Here is a 21,619-nt window from a genome sequence, read left to right as displayed (position 1 = left end):
GTGGGGCACCGGCCCGAGGGCCGCTCTGGAAGCTGCCCACTCACACAGCCAGGCTGCCTGGGGGTGGGGGCCAGCCGAGCCCTGTGGGGTGGCCAGGGGCAGAGAGGGTGTTAGGGCGGTGCTGGCTGGAGGTCCAGTGGCATCTCCCCACCCCGGGCTCCTTGCTCCCAGTGCGTCTCAGGGAGAACAGGGAGGCCAGGGCTGGGCTGAGCAGCAGGCTCTGGGCTGAATGAAATGGAAACTCCAGGCTCCAGGCCAGGGAGGAAAGCGTGATGGACACCCCTGCTCAGAAACAGCAGCAGGGGCATACCCTCCGGGGATGTTGACCCTTCCTCTAGGCTGGAGCCGAGCAAGGCAGGGAGATGGGCGGCTGCTCCGTCCTGTGGGCTCACCAACCCCGAGGGATAGTCCTCACCTGCCAGGTGACCTGCCTGAGGCCAGCTGGGGTTCTGTGTGGGGTACATCCTGGAGGGGCCCAAGGGCAGGACTCCTCCAGGTCAGAATTCCCGGCCAGGGTCCTCCAACCCGCTCCAAGCAATAAACAGAAGGGGTGGCGCAGGGGCCAAAGGCACTTGTGTTTCCTGGAGTCTCAGCCCCCATCCGTGACACCCCACAGCTGGGCAGGGGTGCCAGCCTGGAAGGTGTTCCCTGAGGGAGAAGCTGATCTCAGGGAGCTCCTGGAGGAAGGAACAGAAAAGGGGAGCGGAGGCCACATCAGGAGTCGGAAGTTTGTTGACAGAGGCTGAGGCCAGCAGAATGGCCCACAGAGCCAGAGGTCTCCCCAAGCCTCCCCGGCCCAAGAATGGTCCAAATTTTGAGTCCTGGAGTTTTCAAGGATAGTGTGGAAGGCGGGCAGTGCAGGGGAAGCCTGGTGGCCGGGACTTGAGTCAGCTGAAAACTATGTGGGCAAACGAACACCTGGGGGCTTCCTCCCAGCCCAGGTTCTCCTCTTCCTCATGACCAACCACTCATTAGAGGCCACACCAGCTGGGCCAGTTCCCGGGGTGGATTCCCAGGCTGGGCTGGGTGAGGAAGGGTGGGGAAGAAGACAGCGGTGCTTGGCAGAGACAACCCAGCTGTTGTCGGCGCTGGCCAAGGTCACATCACCTGGGGACCCCGCCTATGCTGGGGGTCCTTGATGAGGACACTAGAAAAAGCTCAGATTGGGTCTTGTCTGGGGAGCGAGCCATTCGGGGACAGCTATTTTCTGTTTACTAAGGCCCATAAGTCAGTGGGCCATCATCTTAATTTTAGGGCTAAAACCAGCAAAAACCTCAAGCTGTTTTCTGAAATGGGTGGTTCAGAGCCCAGGTGTGCCAACAGCCAAGCTCTCCACAGCCTCTGCCTCTCCCAGCGCAGTTCGCTGTCTGTGGGGAAAGAAGTAGCGCCCTCTTACCTAGTTCCTAAAAGCCTGTAATGGTGGTCATTTGGGGACCATTCGGGGATGGGATCCACCTGCAGGGGATATTGGGACACAGAGAGAGTTGATTTAATGCACTTATGGGCTTCTTTTCAAGATTAGAGAAGAGCATAGGTGCTATTGGGGGAGGTACAGGTGGATTCATGGGAAAAATGTTTATTACAGGAATTAAAATGTTAAATTTACGAAGACTCTACTGAGTCAGTTTTAACCACAGCCAGGCTGCTTCAAACAGTGTCATGAATGTCTGGGGACCTGCTTTTAGCCTTTTCAGATTCTGTTGTGCTTGCCAAAAGTTAATTTCGAAATACCTATAGTGTTTCCATATTGTTCAGTCGTGACTTGTAGATGGCACTCCTTTTATTTTCAAAGAATGTCAAAAGCTATATATTTTCTCAAAGATTCCAGACACATTGTAAATGCATGTGGGAAGCGATGAGCCTGGCCTTTTAGGATAATTCACTTTAAATGAAAAAGACCATCCGAAAACACAAATGCAAATGGCTCTTAAACATTTACTCAGCCACACTTGTGAAAGGAGTGCAAATTACAATTCTGCTGGCATCCCATTTTTCACCTATGAGCTTGTCTAAACTCACCCTGCTGCCAACGCTGAGGGAAGCAAGTGAGGTTGATAGGAAGGGATACTGATAAAACCCCTAGGAGGGGAAATTTGACATTATCTATCAAATGTCCACTTTGACCAAGCAATTCCCGTTCTAGAAAGGTATGTGACAGACACACTTGCATACTGCGGCATTGACATATGTAATTGCAGTGTTGTTCCTAAAAACAAAGAATTGGGAAACCCTGCATGCCAGTCAGAAGGGGCTGGTTGTGTAACTTAAGATGCAGGAACTGTCATGCAGCTGTAAAAAGAACAAGGAAGGACCTGCAAACTGACTCCGAAAGTCTCCAAGATCCAATGGCCGATGGGCAGAGGCAAGGTGTGGAACGCTGGGTATCCGATACTACAACCTGTGTAGAAAGTGGGGGCATAAGAATTTACTTTCCGGGACTTCCCTGGTGTCCAGTGGTTAAGAGTGCGCTGAGAATGGACTTGAGGACACGGGGAAGGGGAAGGGGAAGCTAGGATGGAGTGAGAGAGTGGCATGGACTCATAAATACTACCAAATGTAAAATAGATAGCTAGTGGGAAGCAGCTGCATAGCCCAGGGAGATCAGCTCTGTGCTTTGTGACCACCTAGAGGGGTGGGATAGGGAGGGTGGGAGGGAGACGCAAGAGGGAGGAGATATGGGGATATATGTATACGTATAGCTTATTCACTTTGTTATACAGCAGAAACTAATACACCACTGTAAAGCAATTATACTCCGATAAAGATGTTAAAAAAAAAAAAAAAAAGACTGTGCTTCCACTACAGGGGGCACGGGTTCGATCCCTGGTCAGGGAACTAGATCCCACATGCCGCGTGGCGTGCCCAAAAAAATGAAAAAGAATCTACTTTCTGATTTGCTTATTTGTGCATAAAGCAATTGGGAATATTCCAAAAAAACTAGTAAGAGTGGTGAACTGTGGATGGGGATGAGAAAATGATGGGATGGAAAGGGAACTTCTCCCTTTACCTTTGGTATTTTGGGATTTTTGAACCAAGTAAATGTAGGTGTTATCTGAACATTGAATTGAAAAATTATATTAGAAGCTAAAGATATCTTCAGTGTACACACTTGTTGCCTAGTGAGGAGTCGGCCCCAAGAGCCGCCAGACTGCTTGACCCGTGGTTCCAGCGTGTCAGCTGATGTGTGTCGTTCGAGGTATGACATCTTAGGCTTAACAGGCACCCAGGAAGGAAGGTAAAATGTTTAATATTCTCAGCGTTCCTAAGTTCCTATGGATTTCTCTGGGCCCCACCATTTAATGTGCTCATTTTGATTCCCTCTTTCTCGATTTTTTTGGCTGTGCTGTGCGGCTTGTGGGATCTTAGCTCTCCAACTCCCCAGGCCCCTGGCATTGAGAGTGGGAGTCCTAACCCCTGGACTGCCAGGGAATTCCCTGTTTTGATTCCCTCTTTGATATCCTTCCTTTTCTTTCTCAAATAAAATCTTTCGCTTTAAGCAACCACCCTGGGGTCAGGGCACTACAGGAAGATAACATAGATAGGTAGACAGGCAGACGGATGCCCCGAAGTTAAACATAAACTGTCACTCCTCTTTCTCCCCTTGTCCAGCGGCATACCCCCGCCTTTACACTCACACACACACTCTCACACTCACACACACTCACTCCCTTTGCCACCTCCCATTACAATAACCTTTAACTCTCATACACAGTCTAGGCCGACCCAGCGAGCCGAAGGATCCATACTTCACTGGTGGGCCCCGGGCCAGAGCTGCCAGGAGTCTGGGCAGGCACATCAGAGACCGCTCTGCCCCTCGGCCCGTGACCTCTGCCCTCAGTGAAGCCTGAGGACGCGGGCAGCTCTTCTGCAAGGCAGAAGGCAGTCTCTCTTTGACCTCCACAATCCAAATGTCCTATTTTGATACAAAATAAACAAACTTGGCCCACCCTCACAACTTGTCCCTTTCCTTCGTCCTCCTCAAACCCAGAACAAAGGAGCACCACAACTAATTCTCAACACAACCTACTGGCAGTTCCTACAAGCAATGCTGGTGCAGGCCTCCGGGCTCTCGTTTGGGTAGCTCTCTCCACCTGGAACACGCTTCCCCCATTGTCTACCTGGAAAACTCCTACCTAGCTTTCCAGAAACAGTTCATGGGTTACCTATAAAACCTCCCCCAACCCTTACCTTGGTTAGAATTGGCCGCACCTGTGCTGTGTCCCCTGCTGCATTCCACCATCTTCCCGAGACACTTGATGATGGCATGTTTGTTGAGAAGTCCGTCTCCTCCTAGACAATGTGCTCCTTGACGAGAGGCTAGATCTTAACTGATCTTGCTAAGATCATACCAAGCGTCTGGCACAGAATTTAGGAAAGAGTCGAAGCTGGATAAAGAATGCATGAGTGAAGGAATGAATGGGTGAACAAATGAACAAGTAAACGTGACGGTTTGTGGTCCAGAAAAAAAGTTTAGTCCAGGGATGTAGGCATGAAGCCTGGATAATACCTACTTTGGTGTGTCTTAGGGCTACACAAAGACCACCCTCAAAATGACCCGAAGGAGCCAATTTAAAAGGACTCACTTGGGGACTTCCTCGGAGGTCCAGTGGTTAAGACTCAAAAAAGAAAAAAAAAAAGGACTCACGTAAGAAGAATGTGGAGAGAGGACAGCCAGGCGAGGTGGCCAGAGGTTCGTGTAGGGTGGAGCCATGATGCCCAACAGACACTTGTGAAGATAAACAGACTGTATGACTAGGCTAGCAGTCATCTGCATCAGTGGGTACAATTTCCAACAGTCTTCACACTGTATAAAGTGGTTATGCTTCCACATGGTGGGTGGGCTGGAGTTTAATTTCGATGACTGTGTTGGATGGAGGGAGGGAGGCCTGAGAGGCTTGGGTGACAGTGGAGAATGATGGGGAGGCTGAAGAAACAGAGAGGACCTTTGAGAGGACCCCAGAGAGAAAGATGATGGGGAGGCCTGAAGAAGAGGCAATGAAGGAAACTAGTAAAGACAGTAAGAGGAAAGAGAAAGTGAAGACCAGAAAGGGAGGCAGGAGCCTTCAGCAGTTCCCTACGACTTTCAGCATCCAAGTCAAACTCAGCTCAACCCCAGAGCCTCATGGGCTCCTCTCTGAATCCCTCTCATGCCAGCCACAGGGACCTGGCACCTGGTGACAGTGTGTCATGGGCTTCACACCTCCATGCCTTCCCTCAAGCTATTCCCTCTCTGCCTCCTGGAGCTAATTTTAACATTCCTCAAAGGTCACTAAAGGGCGACTTCACCCCAGGTCTTCCCGGACCCCAGAGTTCTCTTCTCTTCCCGAAGCACCCAGGCACCAAGGATAGCCAGGCTCAGCGAGCACTTCTCTGGGGTCCTGTGGTTGTAAATTTTGTTGTTTATCTCATCTCTTAGACAGTGAGCTTCCTGCAGGCAGAAACTTTGACTAATTTCCTTTTGTAGCTCCAGGGTGCAACGTGGCTGGCCCATGAAAGATGTTCCATAAACATTTGTTGAAAAGAATTGCAGCAGCAGAATTCTGCTCTCACTGAAGTTTTGAATAACAAATAAAATCCGGGGCTATATCTTCACAGCATATTTAAGAACACAACTATTTTTAAATCATGAAAACACATGTTCTTCACCGACTCCACTCTGGGCCCTCAAGGATATGGTTTCTCACTCTTTGACTTGACCCCAGTGGGTTCCTACAAATTGGGAACATATAGGGAATTATCAGAAGGGGCTGGGAAGCCAGCCTGCATGGGTTCGTCTATAACCTATGGGTTCTGTATAACCTTGCACGAGCTCCTCTCACTTCTCTGTGGCTCAGGGTCCTCATCTGTAAAACAGGACAACAATACCAGGATGGCAAGGCTATTTGGTGGATTAAAGGAGCTAAAAAGGCAGTGAGTAGAAGGGTGTCCCTAAGACTCTGCAAGCTTACTACGTCTTAAGTATCATGAAACGTGTGTCTTCCCCTAGTATGACACCTGCGTTATTCATTCAACAGAAACCGATCGCTTACTAGGTGCGCTGCCAGGCACGCGGCGGGAGTTCACCCCGCACTGCAATCCTTCAGGAGGGCGCACCCCCTTGCCCTGCTTCCATCAGATCCTGAACTGAATGTGAGCAGGCGGTAAAATTAAGAAAAGGGCACAGTGGGGGGCTTCCCTGGCGGCACAGTGGTTAAGAATCCGCCTGCCAGTACAGAGGACACGGGTTCGAGCCCTGGTCCGGGAAGATCCCACATGCAGCGGAGCAGCTAAGCCCGTGCGCCACAACTACTGAGCCTGAGCTCTAGAGCCCGTGAGCTACAACTACTGAATCCTGCGTGCCTAGAGCTTGTACTCCGCAACAAGAGAAGCCACCGCAATGAGAAGCCCGCTCACCGCACTAGAGAAAGATGGCGTGTAGCAATGAAGACCCAACGCAGACAAAAATAAATAATTTAAAAAAAAAAAAAAGAAAAGGGCACAGTTCTCTAAGTGGAAAAGCTTCCTCACGCCGCGCTCCTCAAAGTGTGGTCTCGGACCAGCACCCTCGGCATCACCTGGGAGCTCGTTAGAAACGCGGGTTCAGACCTACTTCCGCGGGACGGGGGCGGACCCGCGGCCCCAGTTCTCGGAAGGCCCCTCGCCGGTGGGAGCCGAACCTCGGACGGGCCCCGCGGAGCAGTCAACACACACATTGGTGTTGGGGCGGCTGCGGGCGGCCGGCTGGAGCTGGCTGGTTACCTGTCAGGCACACTCGACAGGCCCACGCCTTTGGCCCGGGGTCCAGGTAGGTGACCGGCCGGCCGGAGTCCCAGCGCCACCTGGCGGTCAAATATAGGACCTGCCCTTTCCCGGCTAAGGGAGTACCCGCTGCCCGGTGTTCGAGTGAAGGGACACGGGTCCCTTGGGGCCGCTAGCTCCCTCAACACCCGCCGGGGCAGTCAGACCCCAAGCAGCCCCCGCCACTTGCCCGGGAACCACCGTTCCCAGAGGACGCAGCTGGAGAACCCAGAGCTCCCACGGAAGGCACCAGGACCTGGAGAAGGGCTCTGCAGTTCCCCTCCGAGCCACGAGATGACGCTAGTGATCAATTTCTTTCCCAGTTTTCCGTCCGCGTTCAAACTCTGCGCCTCTCTCGCTCCAAGAAACATCGGTCTCGCGAGACCTCTCGGAAACTTACAAAACCGGAAGCTGTGTGTGGATCTCTTCCCTTTTGTGGCCATCGCTGAAGCGCCAACGGGTGAGTTTGCTGGGACAACGCGTATAATCCGCAGCCATCCGTTCACGGGCACGGTGTATCTCGACCCCGGGGGCCCCGATACTGTCCCGGTGGCCGAGTAGCAGCCGGGAAGGGGGGCCAGGATGGTCTCGATCTTTCTCCTAGCTCAAGGCCCGCCGGGGTGGGGAAGGGAGGAGGAAAGAGGATTTGGGGACTTGGCAACGGGAGCTGAAGGGGAGAGGGCCTATGGTGATGGAGTCTAGTCTGGGCAGTGTAGTTTCCTAAAGAATGGTCTCGGGATAGCTTCTTGGTAAATCTACAGAACTTTCAGACGGCGCTCGCCCATTGGAAGGCTTTTTGGATCCGAGTTATGTGCATTTTCCAGGTTCGGGATGAGGGCCTGATTTCATTCATTTGGGATGGGGCTAAATGGGTTCACGCTCAAGTTCGCAGATTACCGTTAGTTGGTCTTTCTAAAACGTGATGTGATGTTTGAGTTGTCAGTCTGCTTTGCCCTAAATCAGCGGAAATATAAGGCCTGTTTTAGCTTCCTTACGCAGTAGTTATGCAGTTTGAGAGTGTAAACAAAAAGTTTAATTACAACAGGTGTGTTGGTAATGGAACGTTCTTCTGTTCCATAAGTAAATAAAGAAAACATCCCAGTAAAGCAATTCACTACAAGCAGTTTTTGATGAAGTTAAAGAATGTGACAGCTTTTGTGAGCATTCTAAACTTTTCAGATGAAATTGTTGCAGTTACTTGTTTGTAAACTGAGTGAGATTTGGTCATTTAAGGGTTTGCACCTCTTTTAACTTTTTATTTAGCCGAAATGAAGTTCAATCCCTTTGTGACTTCTGACCGAAGCAAGAACCGGAAAAGGCATTTCAATGCGCCTTCCCACATTCGCAGGAAAATTATGTCTTCCCCTCTTTCTAAAGAGCTGAGACAGAAGTACAATGTCCGATCCATGCCCATCCGGAAGGATGATGAAGTTCAGGTATGTGCCGTGTTCAGGTCATCTTGGCGAATATCCCGCACGTTAGGCATAGACGATGGATTGCATTCTGAGAGTGATACATCTGAGACGTTGGCTCCCAGGACAGGATTGCAAAAGGAGTTGAGCTGGGGACTAAACACAAAGTATGCAGCTTTCTTCACCTTTACACTTTGGTGAAAATCAGTTGTCTCAAGCATCAGATGCAGTCATAATTAAACAGAAGACCGGGGGTTTGGAACCAGAATCTTACTTTTGGAGTTATCTTTTTCTGGGTATGTTTGGGCATTGGAGAGGCATTTGAGGACCAGTAAACAATTCTGTGTCTGAATCAAAATCCATATATAAGTTACAACTGAGCTGTAGTTTCATATGATTGTTTGAGAGGACCAGTAAATAATCCGTCAAGTCTATTTAAGCGAAAATTCCTATTAATGTTTCTTAGCTGTAACTTGCAGCTAGTGATTAAGATTCAGTCTCTAAAGCAGCTTACACGTTACCAGCATTTCATGAGATGAATAGCCATTTGTCGCTCCTGGGCTGGTGCTAAAATTGCCAGTAGGTCTTGGAGGCAGTCTCCTCTGCTTTCTGCAACTGGGAAGAAACATCTGTTCAGAAGCACTTTGGCAAGCTGAGGGTCGTTGGGACTTGCGGGTACAGAACGATGTTAGTTAACCTCAGGGAAAGAAGTGGCATGTTTCCTTAAATTTTAGCTGCTGCCCACTCTTGGGCACTTAGTTGGGCCCTTTAATGGGTTGTGAATTTAATGTTTATGGCCTGTTGTTCCCTTTGAGATGGAGTGACAATTTCCTTGTCAACTTGGTACAAAAAACCAAGGTGGGCTTGTTCCTCGTTTTTAACCTTTTAACAAGCCCACCACTGCTGGTGGGTCATCAGTTGTAGGATGCACTGTCCATCACTGTAGATTTATATGGAGCATAGTTTATTTCCAGGTTAACTGAAGCCAGAGATAGAATTATTGGCACATTTCCATTAATGATTAGGTCTTTCAAAATTGGAAGATCCTGTAAAGTGAATGATGTTTATCTGATTCATAGGTTTCCTGATTTTCAAGTTTAATATTCTTTTAACCACATATATCTTTTATTTTTGAATTTGCATTTAGGTTGTACGAGGGCACTACAAAGGGCAGCAAATTGGCAAAGTAGTCCAGGTTTACAGGAAGAAGTATGTCATCTACATTGAACGAGTGCAGCGGGAGAAGGCTAATGGCACAACTGTCCACGTGGGCATTCACCCCAGCAAGGTGGGTGTTTTTAAGAATGCTTGAGAGGGGAGAAGGAAATTTTAACAGTTATTCTGTATGTGTATTTAATGTACCTTTTCCTTAAAAGCTATTAGTAAGCTGATGGATCAGTCTAAAAATGAATAGGTCGTAAAATATAGGAAATCGGGTAATTTTTAGATATGGAGCTGATACCCTGTGTATTAAACAGAACTGACTAAACAGTAAGGCACATTTACAGCCCTGCAAAGTAGGTATTAAGTCATTTGCAGATGGAAAAAATCTGGACCTCAGAGTCTAGATCCCATTGATAGTGGTATCTAAGCCAAAATAGAAGATAATGGTCCGATTCTCATGTCCTGGACTTTAATGTGAATTCTCCAATACAGCTGTCTAATTTCTCTCAATTAAAAAACTATGTTTAAAGGTAATAAATGTGCTTGGTGCCTATTCAAATAACGAGGTGTTCGTTTTTTTAAGATCTTGAGTTGGCACCACAAATCTAATCTTCAAACTACAGGAAAGTCGAAAGACTAGTACAGCTGTTGCGTATCTTTCACCTAGAATTCACAACTACCATTTTCTTTGCCCTTTTCCCTACCCACTAGTGGATTACAAACATCGTGGCACTTCACCTCTAATTACTTCAGTGTGTATCTCTTAAGAACGAAGACTTTCCCATTCTTTACTGCAGTCTTATTTTTGCCCCCCACTAGATGAGCGGTTGTCAAGGTCAGCAATCCAGTGACCAATTCTTAAGTGTTTTATGAACTTAATGCAGCATTTGACAGTTGATCTCCCTCTTTGTGGCTCATCTTCATCTCTTATTCCAGACAAACCTCAATATCCAGTTGACTAGTTTGCATGTCAACTTGGATACCCAATCAGTATCTCATACCTGACATGTTTAAACTCCTGGTTTTATCCTTGAACCCTCTTGCAGTTTGTTACCGTCACTGTGTGTGGCAGCTTTGTCCTAATGGCTCAGGCCAAAATGTCATTATTATATACCCCACATCAGTCGATAACACCTGTTGACTGCTGTCACATTGTATCCAGAATATTGTTACCATCTGAGTGGCCTACAAGACTGATCACCAGCTACTACTTCTTTTTATTTATTTATTTATTTTTGGCTGCATCGGGTCTTCCTTGCAGTGCGCACAGGCTTTCTCTAGTTGCGGCGAGTGGGGGCTACTCTTCGTTGTGGTGCACCGGCTTCTCATCGCGGTGGCTTCTCTTGCTGCACAGCACGGGCTCTAGGCACACGGGCTTCAGTAGTTGTGGCTCGTGGGCTCTAGAGCACAGGCTCAGTAGTTGTGGCACACGGGCTTAGTTGCTCCGCGGCACGTGGGATCTTCCCCGATCAGGGCTCGAACCCGTGTCCCCTATATTGGCAGACGGATTCTTAACCACTGCGCCACCAGGGAAGTCCCATCACCAGCTACTTCTTGATGTCACCTTATTCCACTCTCCGTGTTCTAGTCCACTGGCCTCTTTACTGTTCCTACAGCCATGCTACTCAGTGTGTCTGCTGGTTGGCAGGATCACCTAGCAACTTCATAGAATTGTACATTCTGTTCCCAGGTCTACTGAAGCAGAATTTGGGGGTGGGACCCAGGGGTCTATTTTAATAAGCCCTCCAGACACACTCAAATTTGAGAAACACACCTGTTAAACTTAGAAGTTCTTCTGCCTCTGGACTTCTGTGCTTGCTGTTCTGTTTGGAATACTCTACCCCTCTTATCAGGTCTCTGTTCAAATATAGACCTTTCCGTGAGGCTTTGCCTGATCTCGATTATGATTTGGCCCCTGTCCTCCAGCATTCCATCTCATATTAGATATAACCTCCATGGCGGTGGAGATTGTCTTTTGGTCGCTATGCTATATTTCCAGACCTTGTTCAGTGCTGTCTTTGCCTTCCCTCACCTTCCTCTCTAAGACTAAAATTTATCATAATCAGGGTGTCTTTAGTGACAAATCTGTTGGAATAAGGTCTGTTGTATGACTTCACTAAAGGTTTTGCAGGTTGAAGCATATGTGAAGGCTACATTTAATTTCCAACCTTGTGGTACTAACGTTACTATAGAAACAAAAACGTGTGTGACTTTGTTAGCTTATAAAACTGAGAGGAGTGGAATAGTTGAAACGTTTTGCAGTAGAAAAAGCTGATTTTCTAATAAAGCACAGAAGAGGACGTGAGAAGAACCACCAGTGCCACGTTGCCTTCTCCTTTGTTGGCTGAGCATTAGTGAACATTTAAATTTAAGCCAGGCTTGGGGGTAAAGAATCATTTATGGCGCTTCAGTGTTTAGGCATCCACTCCCACAGGTGTGGGGAATGGCACTGAATGTTGGGCTTCCCGTGTGTTCTGTGTTGGTAATTGTTTAAAGCTCAGGAGCATTTTTCTTATTTGTTTGCAGGTGGTTATCACCAGACTAAAACTGGACAAAGACCGCAAAAAGATCCTCGAACGTAAAGCCAAGTCTCGCCAAGTAGGGAAGGAAAAAGGCAAATATAAGGAAGAAACAATTGAGAAGATGCAGGAATGAAGTGATCTTGTTTACAACTTTCATTAAAAACTGTTAAAATGAAGAGTCTTTGTTTATGTGTGGTGCTTTGAGATGCTGACTAGGTTTCGGTGGGTCAGTTTTCAGGGAAGTTCAGGTGATGTTAGCTATCTAGGGGTGGACTACCCTTATCATATGGCTTGATTCCAGTAATGAAAAGTACTGTTTAGAGAGAGTTGGTTTTTTAACCAACTTTGAGCATCAGTTCTTTTTTAAAAAATTTATTTTTAGCTGCGTTGGGTCTTCGTTGCCACGCTTGGGCTTCTCATTGCGGTGGCTTCTCTTGCTGGGGAGCGCGGGCTCTAGACCACAGGCTCAGTAGTTGTGGCGCACGGGCTTAGCTGCTCTGCAGCATGTGGGATCTGCCAGGACCAGAGCTTGAACCCGTGTCCCCTGCATTGGCAGGCGGATTCTTAACCACTGCGCGACCAGGGAAGTCCCAAGCACCAGTTCTTTAATGATTGAAATGCTTTCTAACAATATTCCGAGATCGGGACTGATAAAATAGTGATTTTCTTTTACAGAGGCAGCAGCACTTTGGGGTAAAGCTGAATACCCGAGGACCCCCTTTACAACCTTGTTTTCTGCACTGATGTCGTGTGAGTGCTGTTAGACCAAAACGAATCTTTAGCTTACAATCTGAAGCAAAAAGTGCTCACCTAAAATGCGGTTTCTCCTAGAGGATTAAGCGATACCGTGCACAGAGTAATTGTTGGCAACACCTTCCTCACTCTAGACTTAAGCATTTAAACGTGTAGGACGATGAATGGGGTTTACTTTCCAGGCTGGAGGCGAGCATTTATTTATCTTGGAGCCTTTACGACAACGTGTGGAAATAGGTGACCAATTTTGCCGCCGCCGGAGACCTGAGTTAGTGGCTGGCTTAGCCAAGGTCGCACCTGGGCCGGCCCCAGCTATCACCTCGGTGATCTCACTCACCGCAGCTTCCGCCGAGCACGCTGCAGGCTGGGCAGGACCCCCGAACACAGCCTTCGTAACCGAGGAACGGAGTAAGGTTTCTTCCCGCCGCGGCGTCTGCGGACTGGCCCTCGGGAGGGGCGGGGCTTCCGGCCGGCGCGGAGCCGCTTCCGGCCGGCACGGCCGGCCTCAGCCGCTGAGGCCCCACGCGGGCGGGAAAGGACCGGGCGGCGCTGGCGGACGCAGCCGTGGGTGGGGCAGGGTCCAGGCACGGCGGCCCTGGAGTATTCCTTTTCCCTTCCGGACCTCCCTCTCTTGCAAAACCACCCGGATCGGCCTCTCTTCCCGCTGGCCTGGCTCATTCATTTCACTCCTCCCCCGGAGTTGGCTGCCCTTGGAGGAGTGGGCGGGCCCGACTAGCAGGCGGAACCCGCGTGGAGCCTGGCGCGGTGGTGCCGAGACCGCGGAACCCAGGACGGCACAAAGGACTTGATGCCCGAACCAGGTTTTCGGGAATAATCGGGAGTTTGTATTGTGGAAGGTGCGGGGACACTGCATTATCACCGAGTCTTCCCAACAACTCGTTGTGATGGAGAGTGGTATTATCCCCATTTTATAGTTGCGGAAAATGAAGCCTCAGTAACTTTGCCCAGCCTACTCACACAGTAAATGATAGCGTCAGAAATTGACTTACCATGTCTCTGCAAAGCCTCTCTTCTATACCTGTAAGCCAAGTGTTTGACAAATACCCTTTGAACATCTTTCGTCTCAGCTCTGTATTCATCTGCCCTCTGAGGGGATACAGCGAGGTAGAAGCCTCAGCCCCTGCCTTCTAGGTTTGTACACCTGAACCAGTCGACTGAAAATGCAAAGCGCTCCAGTGAGTGGTGCAGGCTGTTCAGAGGCAGGAGAGATGGCAGTCAGCCGGAGTGCATCAGGAAGGATGCTGATTTGAGCTGGGTGTGATTTGGAAGAACCTGTTCCAGGTCCGGGACAGCCAAAGCAAAGACTCGCAGGTGGGTGAGGAAGGAAGATCTTTCCAGTCTTCTCTAAACAAGCTCATTTATCAGCCCACCAGCACAGATCACACCAGGAAGTTGGCCATCTTTCTTTGGGGCCTCGTTTCTTTCCTTTTGCTTTAGAACAGGTGTTGAAAACTCAGGTAACTACAGGGGTGGGCAGCTAAGGTGAATAGTTAGTAGCTGGCTTAAAGACTGTGGGAAACAGAGTGTAGACTGTCTAAAGGGAGTGGCTGCCTCTCTACTCCAGCCAGTTGTTGCCAAGTAGCAAAGCTCCCAGTATGACTGGATCGTCCCATTTTTCATGAAAGCCAGAAACCTAGATTTTTATATGAACTCCCCAGTCTGTAAATATAGGTAAACCATTCAATTTTTAAAAAGCAAACACTGGGTAGACTAACCAACATACGTCTATTAGCCAAATGTGACTCTAGGACTGTGCTTTAGAATTTCATGGTATAGGCTAAGGACCATTTCTCATATTAAAGATTGAGATTTTTCCATCTTTTGATTATAAACTATTTCTAGCGTGTCTTCTTCATTCTTTTATAGGATGGAGATGAGGCCTTTCCTTCCCGTGTAGTTCCTTGAAGGGCCTCCAATAGCAGCCAGTGCAGCCAATTTCTGAGAGATGCTGGTTTCAGTGAGGAGTCTGGAAGGTGCTCCTCCTGGATTCCGTTGAATATCTTGTGGTTTCAAGTCTCTTCTAAGGACTGTGGTATAGTAATACATATTCTTTGGGAAACAAAGCCCCATGTCAATGATTATATGGGACTGGTGGATGAAACAGACTGGTTTATTTACTGCAGGACTTCTCAGAGCCTTTAAAAATGTCAGTTTGCACTGAGGGTCTTGAGCTCAGGCTTAAAGAGCATATTATAAACATTCTGTTTCTTCGATCCTGAAATGCATATTTTTCACCTTTAAAAAATCTGGATGTGTGGGCAATTCCCTGGCGGCTCAGTGGTTAAGAATCTATACTTCCACTGCAAGGGGCACGGGTTCAGTCCCTGGTTGGGGAACTAAGATTCCGCATGCCGTGCAGCGTGGCAAAAAAAACCATCTGGATATGTTCATTTAATATAGGGCCTCAGTTTTTCCTCTCAAAAGAAAATTGTCATTATGTCAGTGGTTTTACAGTCAGTGGTGTCTTTTTTTTTTTTTTTTTTTTTTTTGCGGCACGTGGGCCTGTCACTGTTGTGCCCCTCTCGCTGCGGAACACAGGCTCCAGACGCGCAGGCTCAGCGGCCATGGCTCACAGGCCCAGCCGCTTCGCGGCATGTGGGATCTTCCCGGAACTGGGGCACGAACCCGCGTCCCCTGCATCGGCAGGCGGACGCTCAACCACTACGCCACCAGGAAAGCCCAGTGGTGTCTTTAGAATCAGGAATGTTCCATGGTTAACCAGTGAGGCCAGTCGAGGGAATTCGAAGCCTTTTTAGTGGAGGACATTCAGGATCTGGAAGCAGGCTCAGCTTAACTGAGACTCTTGCTCAGAGCTTTTAATTGTTTCCATCGGGACTTCCCTGGTGGTCCAGTGGTTAAGACTCCACACTCCCAGTGCAGGGGGCCCGGGTACCATCCCTGGTCAGGGAACTAAATCCCACATGCATGCCACACCAAGATCCTGTGTGTCACAACTAAGACCCAGCATGGCCAAACAAATAAATCAATAAATATATATATATATATTTAAAAATGTTTCCATCTTTCTCTGCTTCTCAGGATTCTGCCCTACCCCTCAGCTCTTCATCTGATGGCTGGCATCTCGGGGATCTTGTTTTCCTAAGATTATTGGAATTCCTGTGATCATCACATGAACTCTTCCCCTGGCCTCATCACTATCCTGTGTTCCAGAGTTGTTCTAACTAAGGAACCTCGGTTTAGACACCTGAGTATCAAGTTCTCTTCCGGAGGAATTCTCCAATCTCGGTGGAGTGTGGACTCCATTTGGAGTATCTCTTTGGTATGATAATCTCCTGACATATCTCTGTGTCCCTAGATGTAATCTTTTCATTTCTTGAAACAGGCCCTGCTGCCTCGTCAGAACCATCAAGCCTGTACCTGAAAGTGTCTCCCGGCCTTGGAGTGCTCAAGTCCTCTTGGACTCTCTGCTTCGTTCTGGAAATATGTGGGCTTCAGCTCAGGCAGTGTCAAAACAGGTCAGGCCTACAGACCTCCCAGGAGGACAAAACCCCTCTTCCTCACCCACGTAGCTCGACTCATCTTGCTGGATATGAGACCTTTCCTCTCCCTCCGTTATCTTTTCTTTGTGTAGTACTCACATGACTGACATTCAGTCATGCGTGTGGGCACGCCTTTGTTCCCAATACCTCTACTGTCTCTTTCCTAGTCCTGCTGCAGCTACTCCTTAGCCCAGGACCCGAGACAGAACCGTCCCTGTGGCAGCAGCTGGCGTCATTTCAGGAGGCAGTGACATTTGAGGATGTGGCCAGAGATTGGAAGTGTCAAGAGGCCTCTCAGAAGGATTGCAGCAGGGACACAATGCTGGACAGTTGCAAGAAGCCAGTCCCTCAGCGTAAGGACTTGTCTTCATTTACTAATCCTGTGTACAATCGATGGGGAAAACCATCATTTAAAAATATCCCAGGAATTCCCTGGCCGTCCTGTAGTTAAGACTCCACGCTTCCACTGCAGGGGATCCGGGTTCGATCCCTCGTCGGGGAACTAAGGTTCCCCCCCCCGTCCTCCCCCTGCAACCCCGCCGCAAGCCACGTGGTGCGGCCAAAAAAATCCCCCCAAAATCCCACCGCGTTCTCCTTGAGTCTCCTAAAATGAGGACAGACTCTTCAGCCACAAGAAATTAAGTTGATTGTGGGAAAGCTGAAAAGCCGTCTCTGGTGCTAACTTCAAGTTCACAACTTACTATTGTTATGTGGGTTCCTTCTAGCAACGTTCTCGCATTTATATTATTTTAAAAGGAATGGAGGATGAGATATCAGCCTATTATTGCCTTAGGCATTTCCATTTATCCTCTCCTCTTCAGTTAGCAAAGACGAATTAATAGGTTTCACTGTTTGAGCTAACGGTTTTATTAATTACTCTGTTTGCCTAAAGTCAAAAATTACTACATATCTGTATATGTATCTTGCTGATTTAAAATTCTGTTGACATGCTCTGGTTATGAATGGGCCCAGTGGGCCCTCTAGTTATCTTTATTCTTTATTTATTTGGTTGTGCCTGATCTTAGTTGCGGCAGGTGGGCTCCTTAGTTGTGGCATGCGAGCTTTTAGTTGCGGCATGCATGTGGGATCTAGTTCCCTGACCAGGGATTGAACCCGGGGCCCCTGCATTGGGAGCACGGAGTCTTAACCACTGTGCCACCAGGGAAGTCCCTCTAGTTATCTTTATTCTGTTATTGCTTTATACCATTACTTTAGTAATCTTTCTTCTTCCATACGTTCAAAAATCAGATGAAAGAGTTGACGAGGAACTTTAGAGGGAAAGTCTTCCAGATGGAATATCAGCAGATTTAACCTCGTTCTGTTTCTTTCTACCTTTCTTAGGTTCCTTCTTCCAGTTAGTTCTCCATGATGCCACAGAGAGCTGGAAATGATCCCCCTGGGGTTTCAAATCCAAGTGAAATGGAAAAGGAGATAAGTAACATGAGAGAAAAGTTTCTTATCAGCGTGACAAAGTTAGTGGAAAGCAAAAGTTACAACAGCAAGGTATTTTCCAAAGAAAAGTACTTTCAAACAATAAAGGAAGTGAAAGAAGCTAAGGAGAAGGGGAGGAAGTCATCACGTGATTATCGCCGTACAGCAAAGTATGACGTGATCTCTGTACAGGGCACAGAGAAACTAATAGAGGCGACTCACGGAGAACGAGATCGAATACGGTATTACGTACACAAGGAAGAGCTGTTTGACATTCTTCACGACACACATCTCAGTATTGGCCATGGCGGGCGGACGCGCATGCTCAAGGAGCTTCAAGGAAAATATGGGAACGTCACCAAAGAAGTCATTGTCTTATATCTGACTCTGTGTAAACAGTGCCACCAGAAGAACCCAGTATCCAAGAGAGGCCTCGCACCCAAGCCCATGCCATTTAAGGACATTGACTCCAGATGCCAAGTTGAAATCCTTGACATGCAGTCAAATGCTGATGGTGAGTTCAAGTTTATTTTATATTACCAGGACCACTTGACCAAGTTTATTATTTTACGGCCATTAAAAGCCAAACAGGCCCATGAGGTGGTCGCTGTCCTGTTGGATATTTTCACAATTCTTGGTACACCCACGATGTTAGAATCTGACAGTGGCTTGGAGTTCACAAACCAGGTTGTCAATGAGCTCAATGAGGTATGGCCAGACCTAAAGATTGTCCCTGGTAAATACCACCCTGGGCAAGGCCAGGGCTCCCTGGAGCGAGCAAGCCGTGATGTCAAGAACATGCTCAGTGCCTGGATGCAGAGTAACCGTTCACGTCACTGGGCCGAAGGCCTGCGATTCATGCAGATGGTGAGGAATCAGGCCTTTGATGTTTCCTTGCAGCAAAGTCCATATGAGGCGATGTTTGGTTGTAAAGCCAAATTTGGACTCTATTCCTCACACTTACCCCGGGAAACCGTGGCTGTTTTACAAACAGAAGAAGAACTAGAAATTGCTGAAGAACAGCTAGAAAGCAGCCTTTGGATCAGGCAGGAAGAAAGAGCTGAGGTCGGAGCAGACCGATCTGACGTGGACGAGGACGTCAATTCCACTCCTCCCAAAGCTGCGGAGCCCAGCACCTCCCAAGGGGCCCCAGGTCTCTTCTGCTGGTGAACAGACACCTGCCTCTGGGCACCGTGTAGCCACCTGAGAACTGTTGCCAAGGCCCCAGATGAAAGGAATGAAGGCCACACTCTCAGGAAAGCTGTCCATGGTAGTCCTGGCTCACAGGGGGAAAGCAACATGGGTCTCTGATCTCAGGCTGCCATAAAAAATTACCACAAACGTGGAGGCGTAAAACAACAGCACTTTCTTCTCCCATAGTTCTGGAGGCTAGAGGTCTGAAGTCAAGGTGTTGGCAGGGTTTGTCCCTTCTGGAGGCTCTGAGGGAGAATCCATTCCATGCCTTTCTCCTTTGGTGGCTGCCGGCAGTCCTTGCATCCCTTGGGCTTAGAGTAGCACAAATCCATTCTCTGCCTCGTCTGCACGTGGGTCTTCATGTGGCCTTCTCCCCTCTGTCTGTGTGCTCATTTTCTGTCTCTTACAAGGACACTGTTGGACACCAAATCTAGGTCATTGGACTTAAGGCCCATCCTAATTGAGGATGATCTCATCTCAAGATCCTTTTTATTTACTTTTGGCTGCATTGGATCTTCGTTGCTGCGAGTGGGCTTTCTCTAGTTGCGGCGAGCGGGGGCTGCTCTTTGTTGCAGTGTGCAGGTTTCTCCTTGCCGTGGCTTCTGTTGCTGCAGAGCACGGTCTCTAGGTCTGTGGGCTTCAGTAGTTGTGGCACACGGGCTCAGTAGTTGTGGCACGTGGGCTCAGTAGTTGTGGCTCACGGGCTCTAGAGCACAGGCTCAGTAGTTGTGACGCACAGGCTTAGTTGCTCCATGGCATGTGGGATCTTACCGGACCAGGGCTCGAACCCGTGTCCCCTGCATTGGCAGGGGGATTCTTAACCACTCTGCCACCAGGGAAATCCCTCAAGATCCTTAATTTCATCTGTGAAGACCCTTTTTCCAAGTAAGGTCACATTCACAGGTGCCAGGGGTTTGGACTTGGACGTATCTTTTTGGGGGGCTGCAGTTCTACCAACTACAGTCAGTGGAAGAGTATGTTTGCCTGCAGAACATGAACTGATGGGGTCTGAAGCCTGTAGAGCTGGTGGGACTGCCTTACATATATCTAGTGCCTGTTCCTGCTTCTAGACACATAACCCAAAAGATGGGGGCATCAGAGAAAGATGTAGGTGAAGGACAAATAACGAGAAGAGGTTGATCTAACATGCCCCAGAGATTGCCTGCTTCAAGAGAAACCTGGTGTACCATGCCTGCTCTCAGAATGGCACCCACAGGGATTATTGTGTGATGTGTCTGAAACATTTTTAAAATTGGTCAAAATTAAGGCATGGCTGGGATTTGGGTCTGAGTCTGCCAGTTTTCTATACCTCAGGCACGGCACAACATGTATTCTTGGAAAGGGGTCAGTGCATTCCAGGAAGTGACTAGTAGCAGGGAAACTATTAAGCACTCCGGAGCAAAATACAAAAGTTGGCCTGAGGTCACTGCTCCAACCAGAGAAGAATAGAGCAAAGGCCAGTCTGGGTCATAGTTCAGAGTAAAGGGGAGAGTAATGCCCAGGATCTGTGCACTGCTGTATTCTCAAGGCCTGGAAGAGTACATAGCCCATCAGAGGTGTTCAGAGAGGATTTGCTGAGTGAACAAATGATTCTTCAGAGGTGGACACTGGGAGGAGAAGGGGGCTGCAGTCCCTTATTCTCCCGTTCATTCCTCCTGCATCTCAAAACCATTCTGATTGCCCCTGGCGCTGCATGTGAAGTTCTAGATGTGAGTTGTCCTTGCTATCAGCAGATCTTATCCTCCTTGTGAGCTTTGGAGATCTCTGTCCGTTGCCATTCCTTTGCTGATTAAACAGTGTCAAGCTGGATATCCAGGAAGGCTGCTTTATTATTAGAAAGGAGATGATATCACTTTCCAGCTTGTTTGGGGGGGTACCAGAATCTTCCTCTATCCTTGGCCAGCACCTCACGTTCCATCCTTTCTGTATCACTCAGGCTAGCAGGGCCTCGGAGGCCCAACTCGACTGATGTTGTTGTCAGCCCTCCCCGCATGCCGACTTCCTGGTTGCGGAGCAAACCAGGAACCACATCATCAACTCGTGTGGGTGGGAGGTGAAATGAGGCATGACACTACTGCCTTTCCCGGGGGTGGCCACAAATAACCTAGGCTTCCGGAGCTGCTGCATCTGTCTTCCTCCTTTGGTCCTTAGGGTCACAGTGGAGAGAGCGGGAGTGGACACCTAGACCCGGTCCAGCCTTACTCTACGTTAACACATTTCAGCATCTGGAACAGAACTGACTGCTTTCAATTTGCAAATATATTTTGTCCACCTAATGTGTTTTTTTGTTTGTTTTTTGTTTTTTGCGGTACGCGGGCCTCTCACTGTTGTGGCCTCTCCCGTTGCGGAGCACAGGCTCCGGACGCGCAGGCTCAGCGACCATGGCTCACGGGCCCAGCCGCTCCGCGGCATGTGGGATCTTCCCGGACCGGGGCACGAACACATGTCCCCTGCATCGGCAGGCGGACTCTCGACCACTGCGCCACCAGGGAAGCCCCACCTAATGTTTTTAAAATGTAAAAAATTAATTGCCATCACTTTCAAAACAGAAGATTTCATATAAAAATCTGGATGTCCAGCACCTCTTGAAACCTTGGAAGATCTGGCCCCCCGCATCTCTGCACGGCATCAGAGGACCAAGTGGTAACCCCCAGGAAGCAGGCCTGCGTTCTACACTTGGCCACCATCTGGGCCATTGCAGCATTTTTGCATATGCATTTCTGTGGCCTGTTGCTAAAGAAAGGCAAATGAAGTCAGAATGTGAATAAAGGCCAGAAACAGACCCATGCCTCTAGGAATTTATGATAAAAGGGGCATTTCACAACTGGGAGGGGTTGTATTATTC

The 21,619-nt window shown here is 48.6% G+C and overlaps 2 protein-coding genes across 2 annotated transcripts; both read left to right on the top strand.

Annotated features, from left to right (window-relative positions):
* Positions 1-7,206: 7,206 nt before the first annotated feature.
* RPL26 (ribosomal protein L26) lies at positions 7,207-12,051 on the top strand. The gene is made up of 4 exons (XM_065896769.1): positions 7,207-7,237; positions 8,041-8,213; positions 9,337-9,477; positions 11,880-12,051. The coding sequence occupies exons 2-4, from the start codon at positions 8,046-8,048 to the stop codon at positions 12,006-12,008; spliced, it is 438 nt and encodes a 145-aa protein (XP_065752841.1). The 5' UTR covers positions 7,207-7,237; positions 8,041-8,045; the 3' UTR covers positions 12,009-12,051.
* Positions 12,052-12,618: 567 nt separating this feature from the next.
* On the top strand, positions 12,619-18,750 carry KRBA2 (KRAB-A domain containing 2). Its single transcript, XM_065898062.1, is given in 4 exon segments — positions 12,619-12,625; positions 12,971-13,036; positions 16,317-16,512; positions 17,505-18,750. Coding segments are annotated over 4 exon segments (1,515 nt in total).
* Positions 18,751-21,619: the final 2,869 nt, after the last annotated feature.

This window comes from Phocoena phocoena, chromosome 19, assembly GCF_963924675.1.
Source record: "Phocoena phocoena chromosome 19, mPhoPho1.1, whole genome shotgun sequence".
Lineage (NCBI taxonomy): Eukaryota > Metazoa > Chordata > Mammalia > Artiodactyla > Phocoenidae > Phocoena > Phocoena phocoena.
This window is presented reverse-complemented; position numbering and strand designations above follow the sequence as displayed.

Excerpts from the sequence above, each read along its gene's own strand:
- RPL26 (XM_065896769.1), top strand. The coding sequence starts at position 8,046 with ATGAAGTTCAATCCCTTTGTGACTTCTGACCGAAGCAAGAACCGGAAA. Across the intron at positions 8,214-9,336 it reads GGAAGGATGATGAAGTTCAG|GTTGTACGAGGGCACTACAA; the intron begins GTATGTGCCGTG and ends ATTTGCATTTAG. Across the intron at positions 9,478-11,879 it reads TGGGCATTCACCCCAGCAAG|GTGGTTATCACCAGACTAAA; the intron begins GTGGGTGTTTTT and ends ATTTGTTTGCAG.